The sequence below is a fragment of the Grampus griseus genome (genome assembly GCF_964374135.1).
Source record: "Grampus griseus genome assembly, chromosome: X".
Lineage (NCBI taxonomy): Eukaryota > Metazoa > Chordata > Mammalia > Artiodactyla > Delphinidae > Grampus > Grampus griseus.
This window is the reverse complement of record NC_138999.1, coordinates 101,625,930-101,647,977: the sequence shown is the minus strand read 5'-3', so window position 1 is coordinate 101,647,977 and position 22,048 is coordinate 101,625,930. Positions and strand designations below refer to the sequence as shown.

The 22,048-nt window shown below is 45.3% G+C and overlaps 1 protein-coding gene across 1 annotated transcript in view; it reads right to left on the bottom strand.

Moving 5' to 3' along the window:
- Nucleotides 1-6,252, bottom strand: part of IL13RA1 (interleukin 13 receptor subunit alpha 1) — a 65,151-nt gene extending 58,899 nt beyond the window's left edge. The window contains exon 1 of the mRNA XM_082681464.1: nucleotides 6,119-6,252. Coding sequence (XP_082537590.1) covers nucleotides 6,119-6,200 — 82 coding nt within the window. The 5' untranslated portion in view covers nucleotides 6,201-6,252. The remainder of the gene's footprint in view (nucleotides 1-6,118) is intronic.
- Between the last annotated feature and the right edge of the window lie 15,796 nt (nucleotides 6,253-22,048).

Here is a 22,048-nt window from a genome sequence, read left to right as displayed (position 1 = left end):
CTGCATCGGCAGGCGGACTCTCAACCACTGCACCACCAGGGAAGTCCCCCAGGCCGCATTCTTAACCACTTGCTATGGTGTGAACACAGAGGAGAGTATATTCTTAAATGTCCAAGTTTTCCTCCGGTGGGTATTTGGGGTCCCCTACACTGCGCGCTCAGGCCCATTCAATACAGACAGTTCAATCCCAGCAGTTCTGCAAGTCAGTTTAAGTGGCTCATCTTTAATCGTGCTTGCTAACGTGACCTGGCAATTGTTCTTATAACTTTTCCAAAGAAGTACTGAGAAAGAGATCTCACAACCCTGTTGCTCCCCTGAGGTCTGACACTAAACAACTGGAACTGTAGCTTTGACAAATCTGAAGAGGGACGAAAAGAGGAGAAACTGTGAACCAGTGTCTTAAAAAATGTGTTTCATTTTGAGAAAACCCACCACTGTCTCCACCAAATATTTACTGGCTCTATTATCCTGGACCCAGCTTTAGGATCGGGGATAGGAGTTTTCATGCTTCTGCCAAATGCAGGGAAGTACATATGGAGGAGGGAAAGGAAACACCATTTCAAACTTTCCTGAGAACTTCTCCTGAGGCCAAAATCGCCCCACGGAAACTGGATGAGGGCTCCTCTGTCCTATCTTTGCAAATTTTCTGTAAGTCGAAATTTATAAAGTTTATTAAACTAATTTTAAAAACAATCCCCCCAAATTGTCTAAAGTGGCAAACTTAATCATTATTAATTACTTAAGGACTACAGTTTTATTAATTTATCAATCAGTAGTTCTATTTTATACTCTATGCCAACACTTTGGAGTGCTCTGGGCCTCTTACATAATCTGCAGTATTTATGCCATTACCTTCCTCTTTAACTGAACAAAAAACACCATTTGTCCCAAAACAATCAACCTCACAGGCACTACAGAGGTGGGATTCCCCCCTAAGTCAGGTTTATACACAGCAGCCTGCACAGACCCTGAACTCTCAATATTCATTCCGCCTTTCCTAACTCAACTACCATTAGGCTTTCTGAAAGGTAGACCAAAGGCCCAACCGTGGGGAGGAGGAGGCCACAGCAGGCCAAGTCCTTGTGGAAGCAGGGGGGTCCTATTGCACTGCATTAAAACCCAGCCAGTGCCAGGAGCACCAATGGCTCAGGCGACAGTGATTTTAAGTTAGGATTTTAAGTGATTACAGGAGTGTATAGCTATTCCAGTTTGGCCTTTCGAACATCACGTCAATGATATTTTTTATTTATTTATTTATTTTTACCGTACGCGGGCCTCTCACTGTTGCGGCCTCTCCCGTTGCGGAGCACAGGCTCCGGACGCGCAGGCTCAGCGGCCATGGCTCACGGGCCCAGCCGCTCCGCGGCATGTGGGATCTTCCCGGACCGGGGCACGAACCGGTGTGCCCTGCATCGGCAGGTGGACTCTCAACCACTGCACCACCAGGGAAGCCCACGTCAATGATATTTTTGAAGGCAAATTGTTTATCAGGTATAGAGTCTCTAATGAAAACTTTGTTCCTACTGAAGATTACAATTTACTTTAGGATTATCTCCCTTACTGTGCAGTTTCCAGAAACACACTAGAGCAAAAGTCCAGGATAGCTGGCTTAGCACTTCCTGACACTCTGCCTTCCCACAAACCTCCCACTCCCACACAAAAATTAAAGCCCTAACAATAAAAATATTACCTATTTATGGTTTGCTTAAATCATACCCCAATTTTCAAGGTAGTCTAAGACCTTTTTAAATCTATTTTTGAACCTCAGTATTTTAATAGAACAATAGCCGGCCCTATTTCCAATCTCTCAAACGGATTTCATTTTCCCCCATCTGTTCTGAAGCATCCTTTAGTCAGATCTTCTAACAGGTTTGCATTTTAGGCTACTTGTGGCTATCTGCCATCCTTTATTCCCCCCCTAATGGTTCCTTCCATTTCTCTTAAGATTTTTCTACTTCCTATACTTTAAAAAGCACACATGCTCACAGAAACTCTTTTTTTAATTTTTACTTTTTTAACATCTTTATTGGAGTATAATTGCTTTACAGCGCTGTTTTAGTTGATGCTGTATAACAAAGTGAATCAGCTATACATAAACATATATCCCCATACCTCCTCCCTCTTGCGATACAATCTCCAAATGTTTAAATATATCTGAATATATGTATGTGGGTATAATACATCCAGACACATAAATAAGTGGAGACCTGTGCTTCTTGTAAAAGTCTGTAACAGCTCCTCATCTGTAAGACACATCATTTCAGCGTAGTGTAGTGATTAAGAGCACGGACTCTGGAGCCCTACTGCCTGAGCTCATATGCCAGCTCTGCTACACACCAGCTGCCAGGTTACTTAACCTCTCTCTGCCTCAGTGTCTGCATCTATAATGTGAGGATGATAATAGTAAACTAATGAAAAAGGGTTATTATGAGGATTAAATGAGTTAATACAGATAAAAAAGAACTCAGAACAGTGCCTGGCACAGAACAAGTGCTGTGTAAATGTGTGCTGTCTGCTTTCTTTCTTTTTGAAGAGACGAAACAGTTCTAAACAGTTGCTTTGGTTTTCTCTGGAATTGATATGTGTCCGTGGCCTTAGAGACACAAGCTTCTCTGCCTGATGAGCTTTCCTTAAGCATCTAATTCTAACCATTTCTTAGGGGTTGATCACTCACCAGAAAGGGGAGTGGGAAGGAGAGAGGGACTCAAGTAGCTCCCTCAACTAAACGTCAAACCTCAAGTGAGTCTGTGTGGACATCTAGCACAAGATCCCATTCGAATTATGAATTAACATGATCAATGCTGTTTCTAATAATAAGGCATGTTACTTAACTAAAACTTTTTGCTCTCTCTTGTTCAATCACAGGAGCTGGCAGAAGCATGCATATTTCGGGAAAAGTCAAGGAAATCACAAGAGTTATACATGAGTCATTCATCTCCTTCCTTTACATCTACTCAGTCATCAACCTCTTTCAGAGCTTTTTGCAACACTTTTTTAAAAAATAAATTTATGTATTTATTTATTTTTGGCTGCACTGGCTCTTCATTGCTGCGCGTGGGCTTTCTCTACTTGCAGCGAGCGGGGGCTTCTCTTGTTGCAGAGCACAGGCTCTAGGCACACGGGCTTCAGTAGTTGTGGCACGCCGACTCAGTAGTTGTGGCTCGTGGGCTCTAGAGCGCAGGATCAGTAGTTGTGGCGCGTGGGCTTAGTTGCTCCACGGCATGTGGGATCTTCCCGGACCAGGGCTCGAACCCATGCCCCCTGCATTGGTAGGTGGATTCTTAACCACTGCGCCACCAGGGAAGTCCTGTAACACCTCTCTCAACCATCCCAATCACACTAATGCGCTCTGCTGGGCCCCGTGAGCCAGGCAGACATACAGCAGTAAGGCACGGGCCTGGACAGAAGGCGTGCACAGCACATCTTTCTAGTGGCCACCTCCAACCCTAGATCCCTGCGTCGCTTCGCACTCCAGTGATTCCCCACACTCAGTCAAGTCTCCCTGCTGGCTTCTCCTCCAGTGTCATTTCCCTCACGCTGCACCCCACTGAGCTTCAAGGGCAAATGAAGCCCTTCTGCCTGGACTGATTTTGCCAATGCACCCTCCTGCCAAGCTGGGCTCCTCGCTGAGCACAAAAGGGCACCCTCACCCTTACCTCTGGGCCTCTGTAGCTGCTATTCCCCCCAACTGGGAATAACTTCTCCTCCACCTACTCAAATGTCACCCACCCTAAAAGTCTAGCTCAAACTTTAGCTCTTCCATGACACTCCCAGCCCTCAGTTTCCCCTCTTCTGAACGCCTACAGTACTTATTGTTTGGACTACACAGTCTGGCTATTATAAAGCAAGTCTCCAATACATGATCATTCACTTCATACCAATGGCCTGTACATACTTGCATGGGTGCCAACCAGTCCTGCCCTGCTACCTGGGAGGGGCCCAGCTCCTCTCCCAGCCAAGGACTCCCTTCAATTCTGCAGAGAGAGGCACTGAATACAGTGGTAGGGGCACGGCCTCTGGAACCAGGCTGCCAGGGTCGGAAGCCAAGCTCCTCCACTCTATCACCTACGAGAGCTCTGGGCCTTGCTGTGCCTCAGCTTCCTCACATACAAAACAGGACTAAAACAGCACCTACAGGAGGGTTTTGTGTAAAAATTAAATGAAATAGTTCAAGTGGAAAACTTAGAACGCTGCCCGGCAGAGTAAACACTATATAAGTGCTAGCTGTTATTAAGACATGCCACAATGTGGGCTACCAATCTAAACAGACTAAACTAAGCTGGTAACCTAATCTTTTATAAACACTCAAAAGATTAGCGCTGGAAGAGCCCTTAAAACTTACAGAGTTCAACCTCCTGTCACAGATGAGAAAGCTGCTGTGCAAGGCAGGGGAAATGATAAGCCCTGAAGTCCCACACCTGGGAAATGTCAGACCGCTAAAACTCAAGTCCCCTGTCTTTTTTCTTTCTTTTTTTTTTTTTTAACCATGCAATTCTATCAATATTTCCAATGGGAAAAAAGTTTTTCTATTTCTAAGTAACCAAGTTACTAATGAACTTCTGTGACAAAACTGATTAAGTTGGGGGTTGCCAGTATTACTGGAAGGCCAGCTGTTTGTTGTTCCAGGTGCGTGGGGGGACGAAATCTGTAGGAGGGAGGGGGTTAGAGTAGCACTGTGAAAATCAGGAGACTAATGAGATGGGTGACCCCCTCCCTTCTTTGGACTGCAGCTGCCCCATATGATTATGGGAATCAGATCCCCCCAAGTGAACTGGGGGCAACGATTACGCAGTATACTCTAAGGTTCTAAGCCAACCTACAGAGCCTGGCTCAGTACTAAACAAGGCAGGCACTTGAATCATTGACTGTCAAACTTCAAACCTCCCTCAAGTCTCTACTCAAATGCCACCTTTTCAGTGGAGGTCTTCCTACTCCACCCTATTTACAATGGCAAACCCCTTCCCTGCTTTGTTTTTCTCCATAGTACTTATCGCCATCCGACATACCTTATATTTTACTCCCCCCCCCTCCGCCCCCGGCCCCTTCCTCTGACTGCCAACAGCATATAAACTCCAAAGGGCAGGAACTTGACCTGTTTTGCTCACGGCTCCACTCTCTGCCCCTAGAACACTGTCCAGCACAGAGGAGACTGTGCATACGTTTTGTTGACTGAATCAATAGAGGCTATCGAGGTTTCCTAATCAACATTTCAACTTGGGTTTCAAAGCACAACACACTGGTTGAAAATGCAATAAACAAATTGTGGGTGTTTGTGTCAATGTGACAATAAAACCTATCGAATTTGGGGCTAGAATTTGAAGTTATACTATCGTCACCAAAAATGTCCATTAGGCCGCTCATGGCAAAAGCTGGCCGTGAGGAATTCATCAGCCCTCAACTTCTCACAGTAACTCTGGTTGATTAATTTAAATTGCCGCACCAGGGTGAGGGGTATACGAGAACTCTCTATACCATCTTTGCAACTTTTCTGTCAATCGAAAATTATTCCAAACTATAAAGGTTAATAAAGGAAAAGGAAAAAAAGGCATCCACGTGGATGCTGCTCCGAGATTCCCACCGGATTTCTTGGACGCCAGAGGTGGCCGCGACCCTCACGTCCTTTTCCTACAGGGACTAGGAGCTTTAGAGGTTCCCTCCGACTCCCACCCCCTCGCTGGACCGGCCGCGCAAGAAGCCCCGGCGCGTCCCAGCTCGCCCGGACCTAGCTTGCCGTCCCCGCGGCCTCCTGACCCCTCATCCCCTCCCGGGGGCACCGGCGACATTCCGGCTCCCGACCCCGCGGCCCTCCGATGCCACGGACTCGTTTCGGCCCCGGGCCCCGGCGCTAGGCTCGGCGCTTCCCGACGACCGAGGGAAGTGCGGCGACAAGTCGTCGTCCTCCGGCCCCGCAGCCGCCCCTGCCGCCCGGGATCCGGAAAATCCCGGCCGCTCCGGTTCCCCCACCTCTAGCCGGGCGAGGGAGGCGGCGGCGGCCGCGGGCGCGGGGCGTCGTGGGGACGGCCCCCGGCGCCCACCCCCGCCGCGGCGCCCCCGGAGCGCCCCTGCTGGCCTCTCGGCCGCGACCCCCGCCGCCCCGGGCCCCGGCGGCCGCACTCACCCGCGGGCGCGGCCACCCCGCCGCCGCCGCCGGCGCAGAGCAGCAGCGCCCACAGCCCGCAGAGCCGCGCCGGCCGCTCCATGCAGTCCCTCGCTCGGAGCCCGGCCGGGCTGCAGCCGCTGTAGTCTCCGCCTCCTTCGCCCCCTCTCCCACTTCCCGGCTCCGCCGCCCTGGAGGCCGGGGGCCGGCGCAGACTGGAAGAGCCGCCCCGCCCACAGGCCCCAGGTAACCCCAGGCGGTCAGCGAGGACAGAGGGGCGGGGCGCCCGCGGCTCCCGCGGCCTGACGTCTGGCCCCGCGGCAGCCAAGCCGCCACCGCGCCCCCGGAGTCCGATCGCGGGCCAGACAGAACTTCCCTGACCTTGTTGCGGCGCGGCCCCTCCCCCCGGCTCGGTGCGGACTGTGCAGCCTGGCTGAGCCTCGGACAGGCCCCGGGCTGTGCCCTGCCGGGCACCGGGCCCGGGCGGTCTCGGGGAAGGAGCCTTGCCCTGGGAGTCTGGAGACGAGGCTTCCAGTCGTTGGCCTCTGAGTCCTTGTTTCCTAAATTCTGACCCCGGGGTTAGTAAACCCAGGCCTGACCTCACAGGGAGGACTTGGAAGACCAAGGAGGGGACTTGGCGGGAGTGTGCTTTGTCAACGGGACAAAAGGTATATTTGAAAGCTGGTGAGACATAATGTTGAGTCGAAGAAAAAAAGAAAAATTCTAAATATGAGGGACAGTGCCATACTATGTACTTCGATTTTTCAAAGCTCACAAAGAACTTTCTTCATCTTTTTGATAGATATATATTGAGAGACGGAAGGTGAGCGGGAAGGATACACATTGAATATGTTCAAAGTGGGTGACTATGAAGATTAATGACGCTGAGGGTGGAGGAAAACGGGAACCCTTCAGTTTCCTGTGCCTGCTGTAACAAATTACCACAAATTTAGTGACTTAAAACAACCCAGCTGTATTATGTTAGAGTTCTGGAAGTCAGAAGTCTCCCTGGGCTAATATCTAGGTGTAGGCAGAGCTGCGTTCCTTCTGGAGGTTCTAAGGGAGAATCTATTCCTCGCCTTTTCCAGCTTCTAGAGACTGCCTACATTCCCTGGCTCGTTCCTGTACCGCTCAGACCTCTGCTTCCCTCGTCACATACTCTGACCTTCCTGCCTTCCTTTTACATTTATAAAAACCCTTATGATTTGATTGGACCTACCAGATATAGAGAAGGAACTAGTGGTTGGAGGGGCCATACAGGGGTGGGGGAGTGGGAGGTACAAACTACTGGGTGTAGATAGGCTATAAGGAGTATAGCCAATATTCTGTAATAGCTGTAAACGGAGTGTAACCTTTTTGTGTACAAATTTTTAAAAATTGGAGGGTGGGGGATTTCCCTGGTGGTCTGGTGGTAAAGAGTCCGCCTTCCAGTGCAGGGGACGCAAGTTCGATCCCTGGTCGGGGAACTAAGATCCCACATGCCTGCGGGGCAACTAAGGCTGCGCGCCACAACTATTGAGTTCAAGCACCTCAACTAGAGAGAAGCCCGCGTGCGTGGCGAAGATCCCTCATGCCGCAACTAAGACCTGATGCAGCGAAAAATAAATTAAAAAAAAATTTTTTTAAGGAAAAAAATAGATTTGGACCTACCAGATAATCCATGATAATCTCCCTATCTCAAAATCCTTGATTAATAACTAATAAGAACCTACTGTATAGCACAGGGAACTCTACTCAATACTCTGTAATGACCTATATGGGAAAAGAATCTTAAAAAGAGTGGATATACGTATATGTATAACTGATTCACTTTGCTGTACACCTGGAACTAACACAACATTGTAAATCAACTGTACTCCAATAAAAATGAATTTTGAAAAATCCTTGATTTAATCACACCTACAACGTCACTTGTGCCATATAAGGTAACAAACATATTCACAGTTGTCTGGGATTAGGTCATGTACACCATTGGGGGGGGGATTATTCTGGCACTATCCCCCCAAAAAAGTGTCATGTCTGGATGGATGATGAGACCCACTAACTAGGGTGTATTTGAGTTGAATTAAACCAATGGACACACCTGAAATCTTTTGCAAAAAATATAGCAATAAAATTGCAGATAATACACCTAGTCTAGACCCTACTCAAAGAGCCTGGGGATGTTTAACCTATCCGAAACAAAGGCCTCACTCTTGGAATTAAGGCCCTCAAGTTCAATAAATATTATTGTCCTTCTAGAAACTGCAGTAGACACTCATTAAAAGCAGGCCCTGCCAACAAAGAGCTGCAGCCAGTGTGAGGGGCGATCATAAGGTCAAGAACAGGGAACTGTGGGCCACAAAGAAGGGACAACCTATGGGAGGGCAGAGGCAGGAGAGGCTTCCAGAGGGCAGGCCTGCCCGAGCTGAATTTTGAGATATTGAGTCTTGCACTCCAAAGTTCAGAATGAATCCTTGCCTGTGTATATTACCGAGCAAAATAATGTTTATGAAAACACTGTGTAAACTATTGAATCCAGCAGAACTGAGAGATTACTATTATTTCTAAGTCGCCCCACAAATAGACTAGCCACTCTCTAACCTAAGACCTCCCCTTCCCCATCACCACACACATACACTTGTTGACATTTGCTATAAACATTATATAATAAGTTTATAATGATGTTTCCAAAATGATTATGTCATCTGCCTTTTAAGAAGTCTCCAGTTGGAACAGGAGCCCCTGGGGACTGGCTGAGTGCCATCGTGGGCACCGCCTAGCATAGACTGAGCAAGTCCTTAATGAAATGAACAGTAATGGCTGCAAACGATTAGAAAAATAAGGGTCATGACTTGTCATTAGCCTTCAGAAAAGGCCCTGAAAGTGTGCACATTGTGAGGGAAAAAAACCAAGCGTGGTGGCATGGCCTCGACAGTCCTGGCCTGCTGTCATGGGTAAGACTCTTTTTTTTGTTTGTTTTGTTTTGTTTTTTTGGGTAAGACTCTTATAGTCAGTTCCATTTCCTGTAGACCCTAAACGTCATGCAACATTTGAAAAAAAGAATTTTTTTTGTAGGACTAGGCGAGGGTTAGGAATGCTGTTTCTTCAACATCAAGCTTTTATTTGTAATCTCTGTGTACTTTTACTCAAAGAACATCTTGATTGAGTTAGGCCACTGCCCCCGCATACAAGAAGATGAAGACAGATGCAAGGCTTTCCAGGAACTGCAATAAACAAAGAACTCTCATTTTGGCTTTGTGTAATCAAAGTCCTGATGAGTCAACATCAAGTTTAGGTTTAACCTTTAATCCATTGAGCCCTGATGACTTGGGTGTGAGATTCCCAGTTGCAGTTCTTTTCACTTTGGCTGGTCGTGGCTTGAGTTCTGGGCTGACTGGTGCATCCAGTTGGCTTTCTTGATCTTTACCCTTCTCACTAAGGCTTTCTTCTTTTCTGTAAATGGAGTTAGAAAGGGGCACAAACAAGAAAGTATCTGGGGGGAGAGAATGATGTCCCCCTTTCCAAAGTCAGATCTCCTTCCAGCCAGCGAGAGGCCCCCTGCTGAGTTCATAAAGGACACAGACCCGGGCTTCCCTCATGGTGCAGTGGTTAAGAATCCGCCTGCCAATGCAGGGGACACGGGTTCAAGCCCTGGTCTGGGAAGATCCCACATGCCGCGGAGCAACTAAGCCCGTGCGCCACAACTACTGAGCCTGCGCTCTAGAGCCCGCGAGCCACAACTACTGAGCCCACGTGCTACAACTACCGAAGCCCGCATGCCTAGAGCCCGTGCTCCGCAACAAGAGAAGCCACCACAGTGAGAAGTCCGCGCACTGCAATGAAGAGTAGCCCCCGCTCGCCGCAACTAGAGAAAGCCCGTGCGCAGCAATGAAGTCCCAATGCAGCCAAAAATAAATTAAATTAAAAAAAAAAAAGGACACAGACCCCAACACAGACCAAGGGCTTAGTCAAGAATTCTGGCTCCTTAGGAAAAAATCTCACAAAAGGTCTTCTACGTTTTACTAAGCGAAACCAGAACAGACTCTCAGCGCCACTGCAATGCAAAGAAAAAAGGGAAGTAGCAAACAGGGAATTTCCCTCCTGACACTAGAGATGGTTCCCAAACAGGGGCGATTTTGCCTCTGCGGGGGAAGCAAAGTCTGGAGATATTTTTGGCGGTCACAACTTGAGGGATCTAGTGGGTAGAGGCCAAGGATGCTACAAAACATCCAACAATGCACAGGATGATCCCCCAGAACAGACTTCCCCGGCACAAAATGACAATAATTGAGAAATTCTGAGCTAGCGTACTTTGTTCTCTTTTGTACTTTATCCCTACCCAGCCACTGTCCTCATGCCCACCAAAAATCAGTGAGAGGTTAATGCTAAAACTTATCCTTGACACCTCCCTTCCCTGTATCTAGTGTACATAGTCTGCCCACCCCACCAATTAGCCATGAGGTCACTTAGCCGGGAAAACATCTCTCAGATCTACCCTTTCCCCCTCCTCACCTCCACTTTTCTGTTCAGGTCCTTATCGTCTTGCCCTTATAGATCACAATGGTCTTCAAATCCACCCTCCAGGAGACAGACCTTCCCAGTGTGAAAATCTGACCATTTCACTCCCAGCTTAAGCTTCTTCAGTGACACCCCCTCCCCTCAAATGCCACAAAAGGCAGTCCCAACTCCTTTGCCTGCAGGCTTGTTTCTTCGTGACTGATTCCCCAAACTCTTCCCAGCTTTATGTCCAGCCAGACTCCCCAGGTCACTGGGAGCTCTAGCCCTCCTAGCTGCTGGCCACCTTCAGGCTGAATGTCCCTTGCGGGCAATTTTGTTTGGTTCACAACATGTTTGTATTTATTTAGATGTAGATGCCAGAAATGAAGAAAAAAAATAAACAGGCAGTTTTGCATAACACCGCAGATCTTTAGCTTCTCTTAAGAAACCAGAAGTTCTGCTAACACTGGGCCGGCGTTTCACTGTGCCAGCTGTCAGAGGGCGCTAAACAGGGCTGCCACCTCACCAAGAGGGCATGTGCCTCCTTGTCTGCACAGGCCCTAAACTCCCTGGCCTGGCCTACTCCCCTTACTTACTACTTGTTTGTCACCTCTGGTATTTTCTCACTACAGACCTTTCCTCTTGCTGTTCTGTTGTCCAGAAAGCTTTTCCATTCTTCAAATGTCACTTATTTTTTTAGCTTCTTTAACCCCCAAATGCAAAATACTTTACTCCCTCCTATACGTGTGCCCGTAGCTCTCGACAAATTTCTCTACCATAGCAAATAATACAGAGGTTTGCGTGCAAGTCAATTTCCGTCACTGGATTTACGTTCCTGGAGGCCGGAGACTCTCTCCAGGGTGACTCCAGGATTTCCACCTAGGAGGAGCTTAGGGCCAGCAATCTGACTGGAGGCCATGCGTACAGCATGCAAGCACACTGCTCTGACTTAGGTTATAAGTTTATTTGGGGTGGCTGTAGGGAAGACAGCGCCTGGTACCACAGAGAAGATGAAGATGAATGTAACATGATCAGTCCGGATTTAATTGACTTAAAGGTTCTTGCTCTTCAGCAAGTGGTTTTCTTCTAGAAAAGGGTGCACTCAAGGAAGTGCTGTTTGCACGAGAGGCCTGTGACAGGACTGTGGCCGTTCCTCACACAGGCCAGGCGCACTCCTGCCTCAGGGCCTTTGCCCTGCCTATTTCCACTGCTACTTGCCCCACTCCCTCACCTCATTCAGATAGCGCATGGAGGCCTGCTCTGGCCGCCTCATCAAAAATTGCAAACCCCATCAACACTCCCTATCTCCCTTCCTGGGTCACTCTGTCTCTCTAACACTCGAATGTAAGCTTCAGGAGGGCAGGGAATTTTTTCTGATTTTTCCCCCCAGCTGTATCCCCAGCACTCATAACTGTACCTGACACATAGTACACACTCAATAAACATGTTTGAATGAATGAATAAGCTACACTTTGATAGGTGCTAGGAGGGATACCAACCAACCAACCAACAAAAGACAACAGTTCTTGCTGTTGCCCTTGGGAAACTTCCAGCCTAAGTATGGAAAGGTCTATAAAACAATTAGAGGAAATGGAACAAACAAACATAAATGGCAAAAATGCTCTTTTGTGGTACAGGTTTCAGAGAAAGGCGAGACAGATCAGTATGGTTGGAATTGCTTTTGAAGGCTTCTTGGAGTAGTTGGGAGTTGAACTAGACCTTGAAGGATGACCAGAACTTAGGGAAAGGGGTGGGGGGAAAGGGAGGGAGGGGGAGGGAGGGGGAGGGAGGGACAGAGAGAGCATAAGCCAACAGCAGTCAGCTCAAGGCTAGATCTCAGAAGTAATAAGGAGACTTTTACCAGCAAGGCAGCGACATACATAATAAAAGTGGTGTTTAGGAGATCTGGTTGTCTAAGAGGAATTATCAAGACTTCCTTAGTTCTTGCCCAGAGGGAAGAAGGCTAGGGAAAGACTATTTGAGGCTTGGCAGTCAGGGACAGGGTCAGCCTCTAGGCAAACTGCGGGCTCCACCATCAGACCCCCGGGGCTGTGAGGCCAATTCTTCCCTGGGCCAAACAACTTGGGGCGCTGTGTTGCAAAGGACATACACCTGGGGCCTGGCACCCCTACTCTCTCTCTCCCTCTCTCCCCTTGAGAGCATTCAAGATCCCTTTCAGGGACTCCGTGGCCTCACTCCCTTCAGACCGCAGACCCTCCCTCTACGGAGCTGGCCCCGTTCTGCTTTCCGACACTTTCTGTGCCTTGTCGGGAATCCAGGGCTCCTCCTTTGGCCTCAGGTTGGGGTGCTGTCGTTGGGCCCACTACCCCAGCATCTCAGCCAGGATTCCTGCAACCTTCTCACTGTACCCTCTCCACCCTGGATGTAAGACCCTATTTAGGTCCTGGCCCCTTCCCTGGCCCAGGCAGGACCAATCTTTGCACACTGCCAAGCACAGCCTTCAACAGTCCCATCTGTGCTAGCGCCTCACCACTCAGGACTCATTCAGTTTAAAGATTCAAATGCATCACTTGCATGTTAGTTGCCTGCATCTTTTTGTCCTGAAAAGTCTCCATTGTTTGTCTTGAATGTGTAGGGTAGTTACTATTTACATTTGAACGTAGAACCCTCCAGTCTCTCTTGCCTCAATCTACTGTACCTCCCAGAGGCTAAGGAATCAGTGCTCGAATTTGCACATCCCCAGAGGTCACTTCGCCTATCTGGCTGTTGCACAGTTCCCTCTGAGAACTGTGCACTGAGGCCTCACTTTTCACTTGGAAAACACCAGGCTTGGGGGAGGGCGGGGGAGCAGCAAAATCCGTTTCAAAGTCTTTTTGACTTGTGGTTTTCTCAGGGTATATGCCCAGTAGTGGGATTGCTGGGTCAGATGGTAGTTCTATTTGTAGTCTTTTAAGGAACCTCCATACTGTTCTCCATAGTGGCTGTATTAATTTACATTCCCACCAACAGGACAAGAGGGTTCCCTTTTCTCCACACCCTCTCCAGCATTTATTGTTTCTAGATTTTTTGATAATGGCCATTCTGACCAGCGTGAGGTGATACTTCATTGTAGTTTTGATTTGAATTTTTCTAATAATTAGTGATGTCGAGCATCTTTTCATGTGCCTCTTGGCCATGTCTATGTCTTCCTTGGTGAAATGTCTATTTCGGTCTTCCACCCATTTTTTAACTGGATTGTTTGTTTTTTTGATATTGAGCTCCATGATCTGTTTGTATATTTTGGAGATTAATCCTTTGTCTATTGTTTCATTTGCAAATATTTTCTCCCATTCTGAGGGTTGTCTTTTTGTCTTGTTTATGGTTTCCTTTGCTGTGCAAAAGCTTTTAAGTTTAAGTCCCATTTTTTTATTTTTGTTTTTATTTCCGTTACTCTAGGAGGTGGGTCCAAAAGGATCTTGCTGTGGTTTATGTCAAAGAGTGTTTCTCCTATGTTTTCCTCTAAGAATTTTATAGTGTCTGGTCTTATATTTAAGTCTTTAATCCATTTGGAGTTTATTTTTTGTATGGTGTTACCTAGTGTTCTAATTTCATTCTTTTACATGTAGCTGCCCAGTTTTCCCAGCACTACTTATTGAAGAGGCTGTCTTTTCTCCACTGTATGTTCTTGCCTCCTTTGTCATAAATTAGGTTCCCATATGTGTGTGGTTTTATCACTGGGTTTTCTATCCTGTTCGACTGATCTATATTTCTATTTTTGTGCCAGTATCCTACTGTCTTGATTACTGTAGCCTTGTGGTAGAGTCTGAAGTCGGGGAGCCTGATTCCTCCAGCTCCATTTTTCTTTCTCAAGATTGCTTTGGCTATTCGGGGTCTTTTGTGTTGCCATACGAACTGTAAAATTTTTTGTTCTAATTCTGTAAAGAATGTCATTGGTAGTTTGATAGGGATTGCATTGAATCTGTAGATTGCTTTGGGTAGTAGAGTCATTTTCACAATGTTGATTCTTCCAATCCAAGAACTTGGTATATCTCTCCATCTGTTGGTATCATCTTTAATTTCTTTCATCAGTGTCTTATAATTTTCTGCATACAGGTCTTTTGTCTCCTTAGGTAGGTTTATTCCTAGGTATTTTATTCTTTTTGTTGCAGTGGTAAATGGGAGTGCTTCCTTAATTTCTCTTTCTGATTTTTCGTTGTTGGTGTATACGAATGCCAGAGATTTCTGTGCATTAATTTTGTATCCTGTAACCTTACCAAATTCTTTGATTAGTTCTAGTAGTTTTCTGATGGCATCTTTAGGATTTTATATGTATAGTATCATGTCATCTGCAAAGAGTGACAGTTTTACTTCTTCCTTTCCAATTTGTATTCCTTTTATTTCTTTTTCTTCTCTGATTGCCGTGGCTAGGACTTCCAAAACTATGTTGAATAAGAGTGGTGATGGGCTTCCCTGGTGGCGCAGTGGTTAAGAATCCGCCTGCCAATGCAGGGGACATGGGTTCAGGCCCTGCTCCAGGAAGATCCCACATGCTGCGGAGCAACTAAGCCCATGCGTCACAACTACTGAGCCTGCATGCTAGAGTCCACGAGCCACAACTACTGAGCCCGAGTGCCACAACTACTGAAGCCTGCACGCCTAGAGCCCATGCTCTGCAACAAGAGAAGCCACCCAATGAGAAGCCTGTGCACCGCAATGAAGAGTAGCCCCCGCCTGCCGCAACTAAAGAAAATCCCACACACAGCAGCAAAGACCGAAAGCAGCCAAAAATAAAAAATAAAAATAAAAAAAAAAATAAAAGAGTGGCGAGAGTGGACATCCTTGTCTTGTTCCTGATCTTAGTAGAAATGATTTCAGATTTTCACCATTGAGTATGATGCTTGCTGTGTGTTTGTCATATATGGCCTTTATTATGTTGAGGTAGGTTCCCTCTATGCCCATTTTCCGGAGAGTTTTTATCATAAATGGTTGTTGAATTTTGTCAAAAGTTTTTCTGCATCTATTGAGATGATCATATAGTTTTTATTCCTTAATTTGTTAATATGGTGTATCACATTGATTGATTTGCATATATTAAAGAATCCTTGCATCCCTGGGATAAATCCCACTTGATCATGTTGTATTGTATGATCCTTTTAATGTGCTGTTGGATTCTGTTTGCTAGTATTTTGTTCAGGATTTTTGCATCTATGTTCATCAGTGGTATTGGTCTATAATTTTCTTTTTTTGTGATATCTTTTTCTGGTTTTGGTATCAGGGTGATGGTGGCTTTGTAGAATGAATTTGGGAGTGTTTCTCCCTCTGCAATTTTTTGGAAGAGTTTGAGAAGGACCAGTGTTAGCTCTTCTCTAAATATTTGATAGAATTCGCCTGTGAGGCCATGTGGTCCTGGACTTTTGTTTGTTGGAAGATTTTTAATTTCATTGCTTGTGATAGGTCTGTTTATATTTTCTAATTCTTCCTGGTTCTGCCTTGGAAAATTGTACCTTTCCAAGAATTTGTCCATTTCTTTGTGGTTGTCCATTTTATTGGCATATAATTTTTTGCATGAGTCTCTTGTAATTCTTTGTATTTCTGCAGTGTCAGTTGTGATTTCTCCTTTTTCATTTCTAATTTTATTGATTTGCGTCCTCTCCCTTTCTTTCTTGATGAATCTGGCTAAGGGTTTATCAGTTTTGTTTATCTTCTCAAAGAGCCAGCTTTTAGTTTTATTGATCTTTGCTATTGTTTTCTTCATTTCTATTTCATTTATTTCTGCTCTGATCTTTATGTTTTCTTTCCTTCTACCGACTTTGGATTTTCTTTGTTCTTCTTTCTCTAGGTGTTTTAAGTGTAGGGTTTGATTATTTGATATTTTTCTTGTTTCTTGAGGTGAGATTGAATTGCTATAAACTTCCCTCTTAGAACTGCTTTTGCTGTATCCCATAGGTTTGGGGTCATCATGTTTTCACTGTCATTTGTTTCTTTGTATTTTTTTATTTCTTCTTTGATTTCTTCAGCCATCTCTTGGTTATTTAGTAGTGCACTGTTTAGCCTCCATGTATTTGAGGTTTTTACAGTTTTTTTTCCTGTAATTGATTTCCAATCTCATAGCGTTGTTGTCAGAACATCTTGGGTCACAAATCAAGCCTCAGAAAATTTAAGAAAATTGGAATCATATCAGTCTTGTCTTTTAACTGTACAGTTTAGTTCTAGTATGTTTATACTTATTTCTACCATCTGATTTTGTGCTTTCTGTGTGTCCCTTTTTTTTCTGTTCCTTTTTATCCTCTCCTCTTTTGACTTCTTTTAAATGTTGTGTGTGTATGTGGGGGGTTGTTTTTTCATTGCAAGAGCATGTTTTATTTTTCATAAAATATTCATAATAATACTGCCTGCCACAGGTTTTGTTGTAAGGATTAAATGAGATGAAGAAACTCACATAAAATATTTATCCAGTGCCTAACACATAATAAGCACTACTAAATGGGAACCATTATTAGAAGTTGTAGTACTCTTTCATATTTAGGGTTCCCTTGTCTCTCACAGTTCCGCTTCTGTTGTTCTCCTTTCTGCTGACAATATTCCATTTGTTCTCAGTCCCTTTTCTTTCATTTCTCCTTTCCTGCCATTTGATTTCCTGTTTCTGCTCACCCTTTCATCCCCAAGCCAGCTCCATGTGCAAGCTGCAGTGGTGAAGCCCCTTGGGGAAGAGAGTCAGCGTGGAGGGGCTCTGTGGCGCAGCAGGGGCAGGAGGAGAGACAGTGGTGCCTTGTCCACTGATTCCCGTTTCACAAGGTGAAAAAGGTACTGCCCAACACGCGGCCGAATTTGTGTGTCACTCTTGGCTGACCACGGTGAAACTGGATCAGCTGCGATCATCAGTTTCTGTGAAATGGGTATAAGGCCAGAGAACTCACCAGCTAGGATACAGTTTAATTCCTTTGCACCTGTGCCTAGGGAGGATGGTCGGATCCTCACTGTCTGCTGTCAAGAAGGAGTCCTGCTGTGGGACAGTGGGTGTCACCTCACTAGGAATTTGCATATGTACTAACCACAGCCTGGAAAGAGGAAGCATTTTTACTTAAACACATTGTGGTCAGAGGAAAATTTTGTCACCATTGTTGTGACAGAACTGCAACTAAATTTAGCAAGCTACGTGCTTTGTGTGTGTGTGCGTGTGATGCTTGGAGAAAGCAACACATTATGTTTCCAAATAGCAAAAACTCCCCAGACCAAAAAGAAAGCCCTCTTCTCATCTCAGACAGTGATCGCTGAGAAGCTAGTGTGAGGAGAGCGCACAGCATAGGAGTGTGGCAAGCTCTTGGATGAAGGAGGAAGAGGACAGGGTCTAGGAGGGGATTGGGAGGGAGGGGCCGGCGCTTCACTGCAATGCACGGGGAAAGTAGGCCTCAACTCCAAGCCCCATCACCTAAAGTGAGGATGAAATGTCTTTAAACAAGATTGGTTGGGCGAATTTGCCCCTAAAGGATTTCTATAGCTACAAAGAAATGGGTAGGAAATGGGAAAGGGAAACTGAAAACTTTTCTGATCTTTGTCATGAGAGCTGGTTATCTGTGAACATTGACAGCAGAAATCCAAATGAGAAATACAAATTAAACTCAGTTGAAGGAGGCTGTGTATTTAGAGACTCTCTACAGAGGGAATACTGAGGGAGTAAATCCCACCAGTTCAATCGCAAATCCAAAACCACTTCTGTGTAATTCTGAGAGCGGAAGGAAGCCAGAGGAGGTAAGCCGAGAGGTCCTAGAGTTCAGGGGCCTAAGGGACAGCTTGTCAATGCTCAGATGTGTGTGGAAGCTATAAAGATAAATAACCGGCTTCTGTTCAGGAAGACAGACACAGGGGCAGGGCTGATATTCATCCAGGATACACCAGTATGGCAGTGTTTGCTGCTAACGGCCAGCATCTGTGCATGTTTGTCGGCGCCCATACCACACAGGAAATAACGTCCTTGCACGGGGCACAGCTCTCCAGCACACGGTGAGATCTAGTGAGGCCAGGGGTGATCTGTGGAATATCAAGTGGTAAAAATGGCCTGACCTTGACCCACCCATTGTCCCTACCCCACTTCCACCTGGAATGGAGAGATGGGTCCAGAGACATACAGGGTGTGGTGGCTGGCAAAATTCTGCTATGCTCTGGGGGAAAGATTACATTTCTTAGCTAACACACATATAGATGTAACAATCAAACAGATGTGCCAGGTATCACTGTCTGGGCTTTACATACCTTACTTCATTGAATTTTCACAATAATCTTAGGAGGTAGGTAAAATAAATACGTCCATTTTACAGATGAGAAAATGAAGGCATAGAGGGATCAAGTAACATGCCCAAGGTCCCACAGCTTGGTAAATGACAGTTGGTTTTCAGAGTCTGTGCACTTAACCACCATATGCTATATAGAAGGAATGCCAAAACTCTCAAAATGAGAGTAATCATTGGAGGGCAGACAAAGCCCCCGGGTAGGCTAGGAGGACCCCTAACTAGTCCATCCCCTGCCAAAGGCTCATCTAGAAGCACAGGGTTATCATGAAACACCCCTGGGGGCCATCACACTGGTGGCAGTTCCAAGAGAAAGGAGAATAATCACAAGATGGTTAAACCAACGGGGACAGAGTTGGAACTTTCCCTCCTGAAGATTCTCCTTCCACGGCTAGAACTTTAAGTTCTGTTTCCGTAACACAGGAGGAGGAAGTGGTGGTAGTGGTGGTGGGGTTACCTTATTTTCTGCGTAAATACCCCCAAATTACTTCCCTGAACATAAATTCTCTTACATGGGACCTGAATCGTCTTCAGCTGACCTTGTACCTACTTGGAGTTGCAGTGGAACAAAGTGCAGCCAAGTTTCCTTCCAGAAGTCTTTCATTTTCACCGTAGTTGTTCTGATAGGGATAACTTTGTCAACTCGGCCCTTTTCCCTCACTCGACCTCTTTCATTTTGTCTGTTTGTGTGTCTAGATTTAGTTTGGGATGTGGAGGGAGGGCACAGTACCATCATCACGATTTACAGTGGTTCTGGAAGCATCTCAAATCCTGACAAAGAAGAATTCTGAAATAATTCACTGCGTGAGCACTATAGGACCTGATCGTCTTTGCATTGAACAGAACTCCACATCAATTTTAGGTCTGCTTTTGCTTCTTAATATTAAATGTTCAAGTACATCAGTTCCAGGCACTATTATTTATATCCCTCAAAGAGACATAAGATGTTTCTATTCAGGGATACAGAATTCAGAAGACCCAGTCCAGTTACTGACAGAAAAAGACTACCCTTGGAATAACTACTAGATTATAATTATAATCTCTCATCTGTATACCTGCCCACCGAATACTGCCTTGATCATTCATATACCTGGTTCACAATGGGAGATCAAAAAATTGTGGCGAGGGCTTCCCTGGTGGCGCAGTGGTTGGGAGTCCGCCTGCCGATGTAGGGGACGCGGGTTCGTGCCCCGGTCTGGGAGGATCCCACACGCCGCGGGGCGGCTGGGCCCGTGAGCCATGGCCGCTGGGCCTGCGTGTCCACAGCCTGTGCTCTGCAGCGGGAGAGGCCGCAACAGTGAGAGGCCCGTGTACCGCAAAAAAAAAAAAAAAAAAAAAAAAAAAATTGTGGCGAATGGTCTACAATTCACGGATTGCAGCCCTGAACTGCTCACGTGATAGCTTCCATTGGTTTCCTATCAGAGGCACACACTCGGCATGCAGAATGAGGGGTCCAGAGCTTTTTAAGACTCTCAACTAGGAGATCTACTGAAGCAGTGATTATTACAAAATGCTACAATGCACAAAGAACAGACTTGTTGGTCAGAACTTGACTGAGGTAGGCTGAAAAAGTTTTCTAACATGGGAATGAAGCAACTAGAGCATACATTTTCTAGACAAAAAGAAAAGACTGATTTACTCAGTTTGAATCTAAGACAAAAGGATAAGGGAGTCAGAAAAACAAGATAGAGAATGTTACTTGATTTTACATGCACTCTATTATTATTTTTCCTTTGCATGTCCCTTGTGATACTGATTGGTTTTAATGGTCAGAGTTCACATAATAATTAAAATGAAGTTAATTTTTCAACTTCTTGTTAAAAACCCTGCCTAAGGTACTTCCTTAATGCACACACGCTAGTTCCTACCCATCCTTCAAGGCTGTGCTCCTCCACGAAGCCTTTTTTGTTCTACATCTAGAAAAGCTCTGCCTATTCAAGCACTTGCCATTACCACTGATTTGCTATTATCAGACCTCTTCATACCTTATGTGACTATGTCTTACCTTCTCAACCGCACTGTCTCTGAGGGCTGGGATATTGCCTTGATCATCATAAAAGCCCTGGAAGTATCTGCTTATCTAAACTGGTTTTATTTCCTAGAGACTGCTCAAGTACTTATTCTGTGGCAGGTACTGTTAGATTTCAGGGAAACAGAGGTGAAAAATTAGACACAGACCCTACCTTTACGGAGCTTACCTTCTTAGTAAAAAGGAAGAGAGGGAACTTTTTTGGTCTCTGTAGAAAGCTGCAGGAAGTTGCAGCAGGAGACTATAGGAAATAGTATATAATAGTTGAAACACTGTGGACTGTGAGTTAGGATGCCTTGGTTTCATCTCTAATTTGATGTGTATCTTGAGTACATTCCTTAACCATTTCTCATCTATTTCCCTATACGTCATACACGGATCATATGATTACCAGGGAAACTGAATTGGAAAACAGATGCAAGTCATGTTGGAGGGAACTTCCTCAACCTGATAAAAAGCATCTATGAAAAACCCACAGCTAATACCATACTTAAAGGTGAAAGACTGAAAGCTTTCTCCCAAAGATCAGTAATAAGACAAGGATGTCTTGCTCTCACCACTGCTATTTAACATTCTACTGGAAGTTCTAGCCAAGTGCCAAGTAAGAACATGAAATAAAAAGAATCAAGATTGGAAAGGAAGAAGTAAAACTATCTGTATTTTCAGATGACATGATCTTATATAGAAAACACTAAAGAACCCATAAAAAACTATTAAAGCTAATAAATGCATTCAGCAAGGTTTCGGGATACAAGGTCAATATACGAAAGTCAGTTGTATTTCTATAAACTAGCAATGAACAATCGGAAAATGAAATTAAAAAAAAACTCCCTTTACAATAGCATTAAAAAGAATAAAATACTAAGGAATAACTTTAACAAAAGAGGTGTAAGACTTCTAAACTGAAAACCACAAAATACTCTTGAAAGAAATTAAAGACAACCAAAGCAAACAGAAAAACATCCTACGTTCATGTATTGGGACACTTAATATTGTTAAGGTGGCAATATTCCCCAAATTAAGTTACAGATTCACAGCAAATTCTACCAAAATCCCAGCTACTTTTTTTTTTTTTTTTGCAAAAATTGACAATCTGAGTCTACAATTCATATGGAAATGCAAGGGACCCAGAATACCCAAAACAGTCTTGAAAAAGAATGAAGTGGGAGGACCTGCACTTCCCAATTTAAAAACTTACTACAAAGCTACAGTAATCAA